This window comes from Dreissena polymorpha, chromosome 4 (genome assembly GCF_020536995.1).
Source record: "Dreissena polymorpha isolate Duluth1 chromosome 4, UMN_Dpol_1.0, whole genome shotgun sequence".
NCBI lineage: Eukaryota > Metazoa > Mollusca > Bivalvia > Myida > Dreissenidae > Dreissena > Dreissena polymorpha.
Window position 1 is genome coordinate 124,281,039 of NC_068358.1, and position 18,274 is coordinate 124,299,312.

Here is an 18,274-nt window from a genome sequence, read left to right on the forward strand (position 1 = left end):
TTATAAGGCGCTGTCATTAACATATTTTTCTAAACAAAGAATAACGTATTAATAGCTTTTAACATCCATGCTTGACTTAACACTCAAGTAGTTCAACAACATTCCATATTGAAGAATATGCTTTATTTTTAAGAATTATTATCAGCATCGGTTGATAAATTTGGGTCAAGTTTTGTTTCGAGTCAAGCCATGAAGTGCTGTTGAATTTTTTTGTATCAACCAGCAGGACATAACAACCACATAATTGAAGATTAAAAACATGCACTGTGCTGATTTGTAACTTGCAACATTTCGTGTGCGTCAAAATGGGACAAACAAATGAAACGTCTGTCCTTTTTAAGTGATAGTGATTGGTGATAAGGGCTTGATCAACATCTTTACGTTGAATGAAAGCAAACGTGAATTAAATATACGGACGATATGTTACCAAAAACAAACATCGACTTAGAAGATTGTCATAATGGTTATCGCAAGTTCCGATTGAGTGACGCTAACTGTAGGCATCAACTATGTATGGATTGTTCTTTTTTAAACAAGTATATAACGCACTTTTAATCTTAAAGCATTGTGTTGCAAAATATTTGCAATTTGATAGATATAATTATGTAAATCTGTTTGAACACTCGTGGTGTTGAATCAATACCGTTATCTCGGTTCAGCACTTGAGACGGTATTATCACAGTTTCAAAATAGGCTTTAAACTTAATTTGAATGCTTTATCTTTTTTTACTTAAAAAAAAGAAAGATCATGTCATCATTTCAAGTAATGCTTTAAAGATGTTTGAATACAATCATAAAACTAATTATTTGGATTGCAAATAGCTTTACTAGTTTTCGTTTAAATAAAACGAGTGCTTCGTCTGCGGGCTCGCGTTCGATGACTTTTGTTTTTGTTCAATATGATACTTTGATAAATAGATGAACCTGTGGTGTCGTTTTTGGATCAGCGGTTTTTAACACAATTCCTATGTGGAAACTTTTCTAACTTGTGTAAGTTGTTATCGTATTTAAACGTAATACTTGCACTGCATCATGAAACAACACAAGATGTGATTACGCCTAGTTGCGAATGACTTGGTCAGTTTATTAACTGCAAGTTTAATTTCAGCTCCAAAACGTTAAAATTTATTATAGTATTTAAGTTTGGTTGTAAGTTACTGTTGATTTGAGGCTCAATATTTAGTGTTCTTCCTATTTGGTCTAATGCATTTATAGGTAATTCACACAAAAACCTGGTGAAGGAATGCCCAATCCCTGCCACGACGAAAAAATATACAAAGCATGTGCATGGTATGGTGTACGTGAACAACTATATGCAACCGCATTCTGATGGCATATTGCAGCATTCACTAAACTCAGTTGGTACGAGATGGATCTTTTTTTATTTTCGAAAGTATTTGCTCTGATATAAAACAAGTGGTCGATTTTATTTTATGAAAAGCCATAAACCCTCAAAATCAACAAATATTCCGTGCAATATTTCGAAAATAAAGTTAAAACATTAAATAATCAATGGTCCTTATAGCAATAGCCAAAATTTCAACGCTAGATGTGGTCTGGTAACGTGGATTCAACAAGATACAAAATGCTTTTTTTTGCAGGAGAATATTTTGGACACTCACAGGGACATGCCATATAATTCGTAACATCCATTAAACGCCTGTCACATTTTTGACGTTGGTTTTGGCCGTTGCCAAAGGGCACAGTCCTACACGGAATGACTAACACCTGACCGATCCCTGTCGATGAGTTGGTTGAAAATCCTGGCAAACAGCAGACAATATCACCTTCGTTTAGATTATTGTTCGGTCTACGTGAAGGACTGCATCAAAACATGCGGACTTGTCACTTGTTTCAGTTGCTCATTCAATACTTCTTGCGTATTGCGTATTGCGTCATTTGTTCTATAAGTATCGACACACGTTCAATTAAATCATTCACTTCATATCTGGATCCTTAGACTGAACGGTAAATATGTAACTGTTGTATTCTTATAATATATACATACTTTTTAAGAATATCTTTCCATTGTTATGTATATTACACTTTCATCAAAACAATAACAGTAATATTGACTGTAAACTATGCTTTAAAACGTTTAAATATGCATGCAGGTTTTAAAATATTTCAAATCGGTGTTATATGAGTGATTTGTTCACTATATGCTCACATGTAAGTGGTATGTTGTATCCACAACATGAAAATGCGATTACCTAGTAACAAATGTATAATCTATTTATATAACAAATCACAATTTTATTTCTCGCACAAGTAGACTACAGTAGTTCGTTGACTGTTAGACCGATGCATTTTAAAAGCGAATATATCTTATTTTGAACCTTTTGTAAGATATTCCGGAGTTACTGTAGTTATTTAATCAAGCGTCGGTGCTAAAAAATAATATACAATTTAACGAGATAATGAAAAATCAGATAACTAAAAACGTGTTGATGAAAGCAGCGTTAGAGTGTTAAGGCGTTTAGCACATACGTTAATACATTATTACTTAAGTCCATACGAAATATAAAAAATCTTTTGAAACGATAAAGGGCATTGGGAAAAATATTGTATTTAAAGTTTCATCATAAATTAATTCATGATAGCCAAAATACCGTTTACGTCACACTGGAACCCAACTCAGAAATCATCTCTGCCATGAGATTCTCGAATGTTCATAAAAAAATTATCTGACTATAAATACATTTGACACAAATTATGTAAATGAAATAATCGACAGTAGAGCTCGTCATTGTTTACCATAATTAACCATAACAATAGTAACGAACAAAATCTACAAAACATATGTATTTTTAATAATATAACGGTTGTTACTTATAAAACTTAACTTCTAGTTCATTCATACATTTAAACACATATACAACATTGGTTTAAATCAATCAAAAATTAAGCAGACTTACTTGCTATTATGTTTTAGCGTGTCTAAAATGCACATGTCTTTTACACTTGATTACATCTAAGCATTGTGAATTTAATGGTGATTGAATAAAAACATATTATCTGTTACTATTATTTTATTTGAATTGCGATGAAATGAAGAATATTAATTTGCATATACATGTTGTGTGATTAGGTGTTGGCAAAACGTGACATAGGGTTGCCAATAAAACGGTTTTAAACCATAAGGAATTGTATTGACCGTTCCGATGCGCTGACGCAATTTTAAACATGTGTATTTCCACTCTAATTTGCTATTTCGATACTTTCAGAATGGCACTGTCATAAAATCATTAAAAAATACACTCTAGACCTATTAATCCAATTAGGACGTCGACTTAATATCGTTTGTTTAAAATATACCATTCTCTCTGGTTTTTATTTTTACTCTTAATTTGTGTTCCTTTTAAGCCACAATAAATAAATCTAAAGTGTACTTTTTCTAATTCTTTAGAATTTTTGTCCACGGGTATACATTGATGTTAATCTACAAGTTATAAAATACACTGCAACGGTTATCAACATATTCCATTATCACTTACAGCTTTTATATCAATATAAGGATAATAGTTTTGTTTAAAGAAACATGACGACAATTAGTTTGTACATTACAAAAAAATACCGTTCTGCCTGTAAATTGATTGTTTTGCACTTTGTGTGTCACCATTGGTCTTCTTCATTTCAAACATCAGTAAATGCCTTTTCATTTTACCCTCAGATTTATGAAGTAGTCATTCAAATGTAAAAGTGCAATTTTTTACACTGATACTTTAAGTGAAATGGATGAGCATTTAAATGCTACCTTTTATTAACATACTTTTGCGAACGCTCAACTGCGTTTTGTTTCATCGATTGTGATATATGCGTTTAAAACTGACACTTATACCATTATCGCTGTCACATGGCTGTCGCGACTATCGGACTGACTGTCATTAATACCACATTAACTTTCAGCTTCGCCTTCACTGTTATTGATTGGCTTCACTGCACTCGATAACGATGTCTGCAAATGTCATTTTTCGAATTACAGATGTGTTTTTTTTTAAACAGCATAGAGTTGATAACAGTGGCCGAATTTGATTGCAATTTCTTATCTATGTACGTTATTTTTTTTAGCTTTGAATAAAAATCGTTATCAGGTTTCTCACTCCGGTCCGAAATGCTTATTTAAGCTTCAGATATACAAGCACATACAATGTTTGGACTTTAAAGTTCAATCATCCCGTCATTTGAAGTGTTACCGTAGAGTTATTTGAATGAAGTACGAATGTTTGGATTTAACATACCTCTTCTCCGCGATAGTATTTGTTAGGGACGTGCTTTAAGTAAATATTTGTTTTTCGTGACAACGGGCATGATCTATTGAGATCCGTCATACAATTTATTGATTTAACACATAGACTATTATGAGAAATTATTTTTGACACACATAGTTGAAGTCTGTTGAATCATCTTAACTTAAATTAGCCGTTTAAACTAAAGTAAAAATATATGTTGATACCAGAAAGCGAAAAACGAAAGCAAACTTTACCATTAATTAGAAGATTTATTCGCTCGAGTTACCAGTAAATCAAAGGGTACATCCTTTAAACGGACAATTTATTGTGATAATCGGAGTTTAAATATCAGTTATTCCATTATGCTATTTTCGGTTCAGTTTTTTTTAGAATAATAATATTGAGAAACGTTTAGGTTTTTTAGGTGTATTATCTTTTAGGTTATTATCTTTTTTTTAGGAAATCCCTGGGTTAACGTAAAGTATGATACAACGCAAATTTATTGTTTAATCTTAATCTTAATAAGGCAAACTTTTAAGAACAATAATAAAAACAATAATTTTTAGGCACCCGATGCTAGTTTAAATTCAGTTCCAAGACTTTAAGTTTTGCATAATCATGTATTATTGACTCAAAACAAACCACAATTTTCTTTCGTGCTTTTCATTGTCCGCCTTGAGAGTGAGTATTGGATCATAATTTAGCCGCCATGTCGTGCAACCTTGAGGACCGATTCTTCAGTGACGATTTCGGCAACCGTCATCACCATAATCAGTAGATAGAGAATAATAATGACAAGTAATGTGATAATAAGCAAAATATTTAAAATTAAGATATGAAATTATTTATTTAATTAAAGTAACATAAATACTCAAAATTAACGAATATTTCGTGCAATTTACTTGCAAATTTTCGTTTTCATAAAAAATAAAGACCATTAAAATAACGCTTCATAACCAGATACTCTTCTTTTGAAGTCTTTAGCAACGATTATTTTAGCGACAAATGGTATAAACGACAAAGTTAATACCGCTACGTTGTGAATGTTTAGGACGAATTTCCTTGAACAATTTCACAATGAAACCAATGAGATTTCTAATTTATTATTATTGTCTACGAAATTTGGCAAAGGCCCCGTTTCCACGACCTACTTACGCTTTTTGTGAACTTTAGAACATCTAATTTATTGTTTAATCTTAATTTTAATGAAATCTGTCAAAGGCATTGTATTGTTTTCACAAATTCATTAAACATAATCAAACAAATAATTAATTTTGTGAAAATTTATATTAAACCGAATAAGTATTCAATAATCAAAAATGTTTGCTTGAATAAACTTGGTAGCAAAGTAACGCATGATCCCTAAAACTGGTTCTGACTGTAAGTAAAACTCTTGCAGTTTTTCTAATATTGCAGAAACGAGAGTGTGTGAATACTACCTTCTTTGAACAGTTAATTACCTCAGGTACGAGCATTTGCTATTAAAGCCATCTCGTTCAGTAGGTCCTATGTATGAAACAATATCAAACGATGTAGCAGCTTGCCTGCATAAATACAGTTAAAGAGAATTGCTTTAACATTAGATGTTAACTTTACTATCTAATTGTATGGCTGAACAAATAACGCATACATCATGATTATCATCGATTCGTCTTTGTGGGGTTAAATAATATGTCGGCCAAGGACGTGAATTATCGCTTTCAGATTAGGATTATAGTTCTGTCTACGTGATAGACTGCATGCAAACGTCCAGACATATGACACATGTTGCAGTTGCATATTCGATATAACAACCGGGCTGTTAAAATTGCATGTTGCTCCATATTCATTCTTAACAATATTTAATATGATCAATGTTGAATAAGATTATTTAGTTGTATTCTGGATTTATAGGTTTAACGGTTAATATGAAACGTTTTCTATTCCTATAATATAGACAGTTTTTTATTTTTAAAGCTGTTTATGCACATGTATACAGTATTAACATAATAAAGAGTGTAACACATGCCTTTTTATTATGACTAATTTTGTGATTTGTTGATTTGATGACGACATCTCAACAATGGGTAATAAAATAATGTGCCCGCCCTATGCCAATTTGGCATATCGTAAGGTCAATTGAATAAAGCGGTAAATTTAGTTCACCTTCGTGTTTCGGTTGTATCTTAAATGTATCCGTTCCATGTTCTATTTGTTGAAGTACTCCGCCCTTCATAAGCGTGCTTTTGTTTGCCTTCGGATGCTGTATCATATCCCAACACGCACATTCCCGTCTGCAAGGGGTTCGTAATTTAGATAAACGGCAGACACAACTGGTTGTTATCGTTGTGATGTTGAAAGTTTGCCCCACACGTCGTTCTTATATAGATTACTTCGAAAGATGATTACTAGACAAATAATCAAAATTAATCATAATTCATTTTCTACATTCCACCCTCTTCCATTTTTCAGGATTTTATTGTTAAATTCATGACCTACGTATCTTATTGTCAATTTGATTAAAATGAGGGCCACGAGTTTAAGGTATATGGCTTTTTATTTAAGTTTTTTTTCAAAACCTGAGAGAATATGGTTAAATCAACTGTATTTGATGCAATTATATGTTCATTTCCGTTCTATTGGTTTGCTAGAAGAGACCGCTTTATTGAAAATATCACAACAAAAAGGTTCGCAGCAGTGTGCTAATCAGCTAAGATAAAAAAAACGTTTCCTCCCAAATCAAGTTTTATATTTCGTCTCTTTAATTATATAAGGGCTAAGTTAAGTTTCCTCGTATTTCTTCATGTTCTATTCGTTGTATAGACATGTTCATATTCCTCGCCCATCATCAGTGAGTATTCGTTTAGTTCTCGGATGCCATATAATATCCCTGCAAACACGTATTCGTCATAAATGGCGGACACCAAAGGCGTTACAGTTGTAGTGCTCAAACTTCACTTATGGCAGATGATTTGATGTTAAATATCCCAGACTAACAAACAGCAAATGAATTAAGGTTAACGTTTTTTATGCCTGATTTCTACCCTCAAATTCTGCCGCACTTTGACATTATTAACTGTCGTTGGTTTCCATTACTCATTTATCCGGATGGCCTTATCTTATTTAAAACAAATATGTTACTGATTAAATATTTGACTTAATCTTTATTGTTAAAGTACATTTTCTATGTGTTCTTTATTTTTTTCATTCTATATTCAGAACAGAACATAAAGTAACATGTATTTCCAGCATTCTATAATTTGCGCATTCAGTCATCGTTAATCGATACCAAACCTTTGATAGGAATGATCTAAAAGAAATATATTAGTATTTAATAGTCTTGATAAAAACAACAACATTTTATTGTGTTATGTTGTGTTGTGTTGCTTGTCGTGTATTGAAGAAGATATAAAAGACAAGCGGACAGTCACAACAATTAATCTACTGATAATTTATCGTACGTTTGTTACACACATTTACACATCGAGCCACCAGCATGATTGATATTAAACTTTCATTATAGTCTGTCTTGGAGTCAGCAATAACATGTCATTCCACATTGTAACATTTTGTAGGTGCTGATATACGAAACACAGCGTAAAATACATTTCCAGGATCTCTGCTTTGACAAGAAGAATTACATGACATGTTAAACAGCACACTACTTTAATTCTCGGGAAAAGATGTGTATGAAATATTTAAGTTGTCAAATAATGTGCCTTGTGGCATTTTCATGTAAAATACTTCTGACTTGTATTTATGATGGTTAACATCAATTGCTAAAATGAACAGCTAAAATGAACAGAGTAGGAGAATGTACCGGGTAAGTGAAGTGTTCAATTATTCGATGGTATAAGAAAATTCAATACACTGAAAAACAGCTGCAAAGCAGAAATTGGTCGGAGCTAGACAAAATATGCACTGAAAAAATAAAAAATAAATATATTATCAGGCTTTTAGAATTTTACAATTAATCTTGATAATTTGCAATCAGTGGAGTTGCCAACTGGGATTTAGCTTGCATGTACCGCAGTATGAATGCTGCTATTCCCCGCCAATTATACGCGTTTGTCCAATGAATGTCATGTCAAGCCGCATGCTTGGATGCCAAATGTTGCATAAACAGGGTGCAACATATTATGTGTCTACCATACACTATCAAAAGTTGATGCTCCAAATATTTTCAAGCCCGATGCGTCACGTCAATCTAAGAAACACGCGATAAAGAATTGTAAGCCTGGTTGTTCTTGTTGTTATGCACGCTAGACTTTCACGTCTATTGACTTATGCGAAGTAACAGATTACAAGACAGATGGCTCGCTGCATGGGATAACGTTCACAGGTTGTTCATAGTTCGTGCATTTTACTAGCAAGGAAACTCCAATGAATGAATATTGACGAAATGTGTCAAAACAAATTCGTCGAAACATGTTGGATATCAAATACACATATTTAAAGTTTCTCTAGTGTGTTTAAGTCTAAAATACACTCGGATGACTTACGGACTTTGATAAATGGCATATGCATTTCATAATTTGTGTAAATACGTTAAATGTTTGATACACATATACTGTTGTTGGATGAACCAGATAAGTTACTAACACATATTTTGACATAGCAAATGAATAGCAGGCTATCAAATCAAGTTGACACTCGGTGGCCGCTTATGATAATACAGATATGTAAATTATGTAAGAGTGCAGTACTTCATGTGTACAGCTCGGTAGCTTTTTACACTATCAGTTTAAAGACAACAGTTTTAGGTATCATTTTATATCTCCCTTGTCGAAAACGAACTAAGCGGTTTATACGCGTGTATTACTTATTGGCTGAAATTGTGTTCTTTTATGAAGTGTTTATTATTTTTACTTTAAGGTATTCGTTTGATATCCCGTTAAAGAAAACATACATTATATGCGTATTGTAACAACGTTTTCTTAAAATGGTATATCAGTTTGAATGTATTTGGACCTGTGAAATAATACTTGTATGCATGTTTTCAAGAAAAGCAATTAATACATTTTAATTTCGCACACTAAATGCTTTAAAACGTCGCAGCTCACTAGTGTACAAACAATGCCAGTGGTAAACGTTCAAGCTGTCTCATTTGTTTATAAACAGTGAAGCAGTTGCATGTAAAAGTGGCATTTACGATTCCGCTATGTTTGAATATTCTCTACATGTTCCTTTATGTTTTTAATCTTTTGAAGTTGAGAAGTGGTTATCAATTTTAGAGCGACACGCGCGTATTTGATAAATGTTTAATCCCACCTCGATGTAAGTTGGTATGTTTTCTGATATAAAACTTGAACGCAAACTTTGATAACTTCTCTGTTATGTTTTCGTGGAAAGTTCGACGGCAAATCGACAGAATTGTGGGTTTTTTTTTCTTTCAATCGTATGGAGTATAACATTTCTGTACCTTCACCTTTGGATTTAAATATACAACTTGATTATTCAGATAGTTTACGCTGTGATGTAGGTAAACTGAATTTTAAGTCGCATGGATAAGGGCAACACGACTACTAATTTGAAAACGATAAAATAGAAATAAACGCGATCTTAAGTGATTTAAGTATGTCAAATTATTGTGCTGCTGCTTGTTAATCTGGACAGGCTATATTTAGTGTATTCAGACGAAAGAGAGACAAAGGTGCCAGTTCGTTAATAAAAGCGAGTAAAACTGATTTCCTTTTATTTTAGCCGCAAGACGAAGAAATGCTTCTGATATCGTACAGCATGTCGCCAATTTAGCGACATACGATGATAGCCAAAAAGAGCGTGTGTTTGAAGCTTCGAAAATCGCGGAGCACGTCTGGGTCAAGTGAGGTCACATTGAAAAGTGGACAGGACATAAACAGTGAGATGATTGTATCCGACTCCCTTGGAGGGAGTCACGGAGAAGACGCGGGTACGGGCGGTGTTGATAAGTCACGACTCGGATTAGTTGGAGCCTGTCGCGATCAAAATCACGGTGGAAAGTATTGGAAAAGGAACTTATGTGATGTAAGTGTAAATGATGTTAATGATAAATGGCGAAATAATGAGGACCTTAATGACGACCTTTGTGAAATAAGTGAAGCGAGTGTCAATATTGAAGACTTGTACGACGATTCAAATGATATCAATCAATGTTTTGAACAAAAGGGCGCGTACAGTAGTGTATGTGAACGAGCGGATTGCTGTTCTTTTCAAACATACACAGAAGCTGACTTTGGACAAGATATCATAAACGCAAGGTATTGTGTTAGTTAATTTACATGAAATCGCATATATATTATTGTTGAAGTATGCGAAGTTAAGAATTACATGGCGGCATTTTGTTTGTTAACATTTCGGAAAATACGAACATATTGCCACAGCGAAATATGTTAGTTTTTTCTTTTCTTTAAACCAGATAACCCGAACAATATGGCTGATATAAACTTTTAACAATTTCAAAAAAAAAAAAATTTGAATAGACAATAAATTACAAAAAGAAGACACACTCACGTTGAGATTTTAAAATGAAATTTTTATCTAAAATTTGAAAAAGACCAAAGACAAAATCATTTAGATTTGTATTGTTGTTTTCCAGTTTGTCAGCATTTAAGTTCAGAAATATTGTGTGTTGGAGGTTTAAGACTCGTAAAAATAATTTCGTTTAAAAATATTGAAATGCTTAAGTATTTTAGTAGCATTATCATACTTAAATTGTGGCTTTTTTCAATAGCGATGTGCCGACAATATGTTCACTATATTCCAAATGACATTTCGTTTCATGACATTGTCGTTGAAGAGAGCCTTACTATATTGGATTAGTTGTACGCGTGCTTCTGAAAGTACAGTTATCATAATATGTTTGCTGCGGTATTGTGATTAAATAAATGCAAGAACACGGTGTATCGGTTGGCAAAACCTTGGTCCATATAATAATATGTAATTGGTGCATTATTGGCTAGAATTGTCATGGACCGGAATCACATTCCTAAGTAGGTCAACATCATTGGTTCAAACACATATGAATAGCACACTAATACAATCTTCAACATTTCTTAGATAATACAGGGGCGGTGATCCCAGCTGGAATATTAATTTAATATGTTGTTTAATGTGAACATTATCCGATATTGTATTTCTCTACGGTCACCTAACAGTTAAAAGACGGGCTAGCGTATTGATTTAAGAGACGGAACCCTAGTGGTTTCCCTCGAGTTCCTCAAATTGCGACTACAAGCTTTAAAATTACTCATTATAAAACAGTCACTTGTCAGCTGCATCATCCCAAGCTTTCTCCCTAATTGTAATTGGTATCGTTCCAACACGATGATAAATTTAAACCAGCTGCTGTTCAAGTTCCCATTAAAGTAGGTCGCTTTATTGTGCATTGAATTTAAAAAGCATAAGTTGTTTCTTCCGAAAATCGACGCAGTTGCCATCGTTCTAATTTAGAATAGTAAGTAAATCTACCATGTAAGTTAAACTAACCAAAAAGGTAACAACTGAAAATTGGATATAGTTCCCCTTATTCCTACTTTTTGACTGGCATGTATGTTGTGCTTTTTCAACTGCAATTCACGTATTATATTATTAAGGTAGGAAGGGCTTAATTACATACACTTATATCAGTTATGACATTACAAAAATGTGTATTCATTATTTATACAATCTATTTAAAAATTAATAAGCAAAACAAACAAAATATTGAGAAAGAAATTTTTCTAAGTAACCATAAATTTTTAAAGCAAGAGTGGTCGCTTTTTAACCAGGTTTTCCGAAGGAAAAACTGGCTATTAGATTGGCGAATGCGGGCGGGCTGGCGGGCTGGCGGGCGGGCTGAACAAGCTTGTCCGGGCCATAACTATGTCGTTCATTGTCAGATTTTAAAATCATTTGGCACATTTGTTCACCATCATTGGACGGTGTGTCGCGCGAAATAATTACGTCGATACCTGCAAGGTCAAGGTCACACTTTGAGTTCAAATGTCAAACATGGCCATAAATGAGCTTGTCCTGGCCATAACTATGTCATTCATTGTGAGATTTTAAAATCATTTGGCACATTTGTTCACCATCATGGGACGGTGTGTCGCACGAAAGAATCACGTCAATATCTCCAATGTCAAGGTCGCCACGACTAAAAATAGATTTTTTTTTAAAACAAACTTACAAAGGGGGTTAATTTTGTTTGTTCATTTAAAAAGTTCAGTTTGAGTTTTCTCCCTTTATCAGATTTTTTTTCACAATGAAAACCTGGTTTTGTGACAATTTTGTCCCTTGTTTTAAATTATAATGCTTTCGTGTACGACTTCTTTCCTTTTTTCTAATTTTGGAATGAATATGATATCTTGATCTTAATATAGTATATAGTTCAAATTATGTCAATATATACCACAATATATCTGAACCAGAAATAGATGTTTACAAGCTTCGCGAAGAGAAACGATGTGTGTTTGTATTTAGTTTACGAGTGTTTAACCACATAATACACATACTTTGTGTGGGGTTTGGCTTTATCATTCGTTCTACGGCCGTTTTTCCCTACTAAAGATGCAGGATTATCTAGACATAAGTATGCACTCTGGTACAGAATCAATCATACTTTTATTGGAGCTATCTTAGAAGCTTATGAGCATGTAGAGTTCCGTATGAAAAACTGTCTTTTATATGTTACTTAAAGTTTTGTGTGTGTATTCATTGTGCAAGGATGTACGCCAAGACCACTTAGATATTATGTGGGTTATAATATTTAACATAGCTGAGGTCTAGTTAAGACTTTGTTCTGAAATTATTCTTCATAGACTTTATAATGTCTCGCCCGATGACATTGCACAAATAAACTGCTGTATAATTAAGTCAAATAAAGCATTTATTTGCGTGCAACAGCTTGCGTAAGGACAAATATTACTATGTCAGCGCATCGCTCTTCCTTTTCCTTTCGCCACTGAATTAAAATAAGGCGATCTGTTGTGCTCGGAAGGTTATAAAAAAATAAAAGTTATTTCATTCCAACAACGTATTCTCAGTATTTGCAAAATCATTTAGACGAATGAGACATTTTGAGATGTAAACTACAGGTGCGTCGTTTGATAACAAACGTATTGAGGAAATCCTCGACAGGGGGCCGAATTTTCTGGTAAAAACTAGTCAGAATCTTGACATTTTAAAGATGTTTATATAAATAAATATTCAGATTGCCTGCTAAATTGGTAGTGATTCATTCAAATAATTATTACCGCATTAACGTATATGCTGACTGTCTTTTAAAGATCGGACTTTTATTTATATATGCCAATGTATGCCTACGTAGATGTGTAATGTTTGTCTTATAAGGAAGCATGTCGTCGCTCCTTTCTGCGACCAATCATATTCAAAATTTGCTGGCATTTAGCTTTTTATGAATGAAATGCTATTCCCGAATGTTTCATTCAATTAGAATTATGATGCATGGAACTATATGAAAAAATAGTATTATGGATTTAAACGTAACAAGAGAAACACGCAGGTATGTTCAAGTTTTTTTTTTATGGGCCTAATTCATACTGCAACGCATCTTAACCCATCCTTACAAAGAAAATTTATATATGGGTATACATTTTGAACCACATTATGAATGCTATTTTCAGTCAGTATGATTCCTCTCCCATCTGTCTGTCATTGTTTATTCCCAGCTCGTGTATATCCACATTTTATGTGTTTTTTAACGGTATGGGGGACATCTGTTACACCCTTCACTTGATATTTACAACATTTCTGCTTCAACGTGACGGATGAAATTGATCTGATGCATTCCATTCGCGGTCGAAATTAAAACTTTTATTATGATACTGTCGGTCAGAATATGTGCAGCTGATTAATGACCACATTTCTTTTTTTTCTTTTTTTACTATATGGACGACGCGCATTAATACTACAAACCATCTAACCTAAATATTTACATGTATAGACTGGTATGAAGAGCACAACTGCTGCCTCGGACTGACAGACAGGCGCGAACAATCTTAAGCATGGTATTTTGCTAGAAAACCATTTTAGTAGACCACACAGGCAAATGATATACATGGACGTATATTTCAACTAAAGAAACGCTTTCTCAATTTTTGACTCTACACATGTTATTTAATTTAATTTTAGCGAGTATATTGTAGTACAGATTGTATATTGTATTGTTTGCAAAAATAGTTATGATTATATTTATTGTGTCTTAATGTGTACAAAAATTGCTCCAGATTTTCCGGTTGCAGTAATGAAAACAAGTATATATCCGCTGAGTCAATTTTGCGAAAAAAATGGCAAACAAAAACAGTCGTATTATAGAACAGATGTTTAATCATTAAAATAGAAAAATATTAATCATAGCCCAAAACAGTAAAACTGACATATGTTTAACCAGCAACAGAATCAGAGTAATGTAATGCAGTTGTTTTTGTTACTGTGTATTCAATACGGTAAATATCTATAACTCATTCAACAATATAGTCTTTTTAAGTGATAAACAGTCATGAGAGCAAACTTTTAAGCTAGACGTAGACAAAACTATGAAAAATTGCGAAATAAATTGCAGTTAATATATTCGGGGTTTCAATTGTTTTCTTAAATACGTGATTATGTAAAACCGCGTAAGACAACTTACCGTAATTACTCTAAGTTTTCGAACACTTTAAGTTTTCGGACATCCTCTTTTTTAGCAACAAAATTATTTTAATATTTACAATGTAGTGGTCCTTCATCTCTTGTAGTGCTATACCCAATCAACAAGCACTTTTCTCAATCTGATAAGGACACCGACAATTTTAATAATTAACAAATCCCAGAACGTCTGTTTCGATTGGTTACATCAAAGTTCTTATTTCGGCACATAGTATGAATGGTTGAATGAACTAATGTTTACTTTATTTTTGCCAAAATAGTTAAATATTGCGTGCCGCTATTATTTCCATTACCATAAAACCTTTTTTCTGCTAATTTGCCTATTTCAGAAGCAATTTATTGCTTTTCGTTTTGACAGTAAATGACTTTCTGACGTTTAATTAATCTCAGATTCGCAGTATGAGGGCTATTCAAGACCCGTGTTATAACGCATCTTTGCATTCATGCATTCCATACGAAGATTATATTTGCGCAAACAAAATAAACACAACAACAATAAACATACCTAATTGTTTACGTTTATGAAGCGAGTGGTATCTTTAAAAAAAACAGTACATTATCTTAAGCCCTGTTTACGAACTTTTGTTACAAAGTATTTAATTACATGTTTCCCTACGAAAAACGGTACGGTGGATAAGAGAATGGTATTTTAACAAAAACAATTAATATGGTTTACATAGATATGGACCAAGTGGTAAATCATGGTTACGGTTAGATAATAGTATACCAATGTTTTTCGGTAGATGTTGACATTTCTTAGTTTCATTTTGCGTTCATTTTAGTCGATCACTGTCTTAGTATACACCTGTGTTTCATTCTACATGCATTTAGTTCATTTAACATGACGGATTGGTATGAAAAAAATATGACTGAATTATTGATATTAACTGATTATATGTTTGTATTCTAATTATTGTAACAGACCATATCGTTGAATTCTTATGAGACTACGATTTAGTGTCCGCTCGATCGACTGTATATGTGATTTCCATATAATGCCTACTGTTGAATCGATATTGTGATGCCCCAAAAGTGTAAATACGTTGAACTCTTCAGTGATGTCAAATAAATACCCACTACATTGGCTGAATGTGCGATTAACAGTTAATGTAAAAACATGACCGTTTGTGTGGTACCCATTAAGTGTTCTCAGTTTTTTATCGTGCGTGTGATGTCCATTCAGGGTTCACTACGTTGACCTCTTTTGCTGTTTCAATTTAGTATCAACTACTTGATATCTTTAGAATGGCCATTTATTTTCCACTACGGTGAACTACTGTTTGGTGTCTATTTGATATCCGCTGCGCGCACCTCTTGTGTTATGCTCATTTTGCACCACTATTTTAGCCGGTTGTATAATTTCAATTTAAAGCTCTCTACAATTACCAATTGCGTAATTTCAATTAATTGTCCACTAACTTGATCCTGTTGAGGTTTCCATTAATTATGCACTACGGTATCTTTTGTGTGGTGTCAAATCAGAGTCTTCTACGTTGACAAGATTGTAGATGTCCTTGTAGTGTCCACTACGCTGGCATGTTTTGGGATGTCCATTTAGTATTCACTACGTTGAAACCTTGTAGGCAATCTATTTATTGTTCTCTACGTTGAAACCGTTTGGCCTGTCCATGTTTTGTCCACAACGTGGACCTCTTGGATGATGTCAATATAATGTTCTCTCAATTTACCGCAGTTAGGATGCCCACTTAGCATCAACTGAATTGACCCCATTTAAGGTGTACGTTTATCGTTAATTAAACTGACTTCTTGTGGGTTGTCAAATTAGTGTCTACTACGTTGACCGGGGTTGGGGTGTCCGTTTTGAGTCCACTATATTTACATCTAGTGTGATATCCATTGGTTATCCGCTATGTTTACTTGTTGTGTATGTTAAGTGTCCATGACGCTGACGTCTTATTAATTGTTTGAGATATTGCAATTATTCAGATTCAATTGACGGCATAAATATTGATTCTCTCGATGATTCATTTACGATCGATGAAATTTAATTATTAGGACGAAATCATACATGTTTCGAAAAAAGCGTTGATTTGGAAGGTAACGCTGCCGACTTTTTAATTGATTGTATGTATTGTACCTAGTAGAAATATTCAATTATGTATTTGATGACAGTGTATATCATGATTCCTGGACTAAAGCCTCAGTTGTCCTATTGTTCAAAAAGGGTGATAAATCTATTCCGGAAAATTAAAGAGGGATAACTTTAGTTAATAATTTGGCTTAAATATTTTTAACGCTCCGATGCCTTCAATATAATTGGTGTGAAAATGAATCCCTTTTAACAAATGTCAATTTGGTTTTAGAAACAATCGTAGTACGCCTGACTTTATTTTTTTCTACATATTATAATGCACAAGGTTTTGGCGAAAAATTGAAAACTATTTTGTGCCTTTGTAGATTATATCGAAGCATTTGATACCGTCATTCATGATGCCCTATGGATTACAGGTATCAGGTATCGGCTGTAAAATGCTTAATATGCTAAAATCCATATACGCAATTGTCAAATCTTGTGTTCAGTGTTCATGTTCAATGTCATATTCAGAATCGTTTGATGTATCATTAGGGGACACGCAAGATGAGCCATTGTCACCTCTTTTGTTTATTCTGTTTACCAATAGTTTTCGTGAAGTCAGTCTACAAACTTATGTACGAATGATGTTGATATGTTATCCATTTTTATGCTAACGTTTTTCAGATTACATTGCTTTTTTTAACCTGATCCCCGAAGTCTACAACACCAATAAAATTGTTAACATCAATATTCTAAGAAGTGGGGTCTCAAGATGAATGTCGGGAAAAGTAAGGTATGATGATTTCAAAAGTATAAATTTAAAATATTCACAAATGGAAACTCAACGTCGACAATGTATATGCTTTACGTGCTTAGCTGATTAATTGTTCTATAACGCTTCACTTAAACCTGCAGTTGAAGCTTTAAAGGAGCATGCTCTCAAAGCATATAATCACCTTATTTAATTATTAAGCAGAATCAAATTATGGCCCACTATGCTGAACTCTTGTCATGTGTCAATTAAAGGCCCACTATGCTGACCTCTTGTAATGTGTCGATGTATGGCCCACTATGCTGACCCCTTGTAATGTGTCAATATATGGCCCCCATGCTGACCTCATGTAATGTGTCGATGTATGGCCCAATATGCTGACCTCTTGTAATGTGTAAATGTATGGCCCACCATGCTGACCTTTTGTACTGTGTCAATTTATGGCCCACTATGCTGATCTCTCCTAATGTGTCAATGTATGAACCACTATGCTGACCTCTTGTAATGTGTCAGTTTATGGCCCACTATGCTGACCTCTTGTAATGTGTCAATGTATGACCTACCACGCGACCTCTTGTAATATATGGATAATGTATGGCCCACTATGCTGACCTCTTGTAATGTGTA

The 18,274-nt window shown here is 33.5% G+C and overlaps 3 protein-coding genes across 6 annotated transcripts in view; all 3 read left to right on the forward strand.

Annotated features, from left to right (window-relative positions):
• The window catches only part of LOC127875882 (uncharacterized), a 223,695-nt gene that overhangs the window by 120,842 nt on the left and 84,579 nt on the right, over window positions 1-18,274 (forward strand). The window lies entirely within an intron of this gene.
• The window catches only part of LOC127875883 (uncharacterized), a 158,863-nt gene that overhangs the window by 56,983 nt on the left and 83,606 nt on the right, over window positions 1-18,274 (forward strand). The window contains exon 1 of one of the 2 annotated variants that reach the window (XM_052420628.1): window positions 8,520-8,553. The exons of the other annotated variant lie outside the window; for it this stretch is intronic. The gene's annotated coding sequence lies outside the window, so the exon portion shown is untranslated. Of the gene's footprint in view, window positions 1-8,519; window positions 8,554-18,274 lie in introns of those variants that run through there. 2 annotated transcript variants of the gene reach the window in all.
• The window catches only part of LOC127875881 (uncharacterized), a 47,111-nt gene that overhangs the window by 17,164 nt on the left and 11,673 nt on the right, over window positions 1-18,274 (forward strand). The window contains exons 1-2 of one of the 3 annotated variants that reach the window (XM_052420621.1): window positions 9,027-10,450; window positions 17,560-17,668. The exons of 1 other annotated variant lie outside the window; for it this stretch is intronic. In XM_052420621.1, the coding sequence (XP_052276581.1) occupies window positions 17,652-17,668 (17 nt within the window). In that variant the 5' untranslated portion in view covers window positions 9,027-10,450; window positions 17,560-17,651. Of the gene's footprint in view, window positions 1-9,026; window positions 10,451-17,559; window positions 17,669-18,274 lie in introns of those variants that run through there. One more of the 3 variants, XM_052420620.1, reaches the window with a different exon arrangement.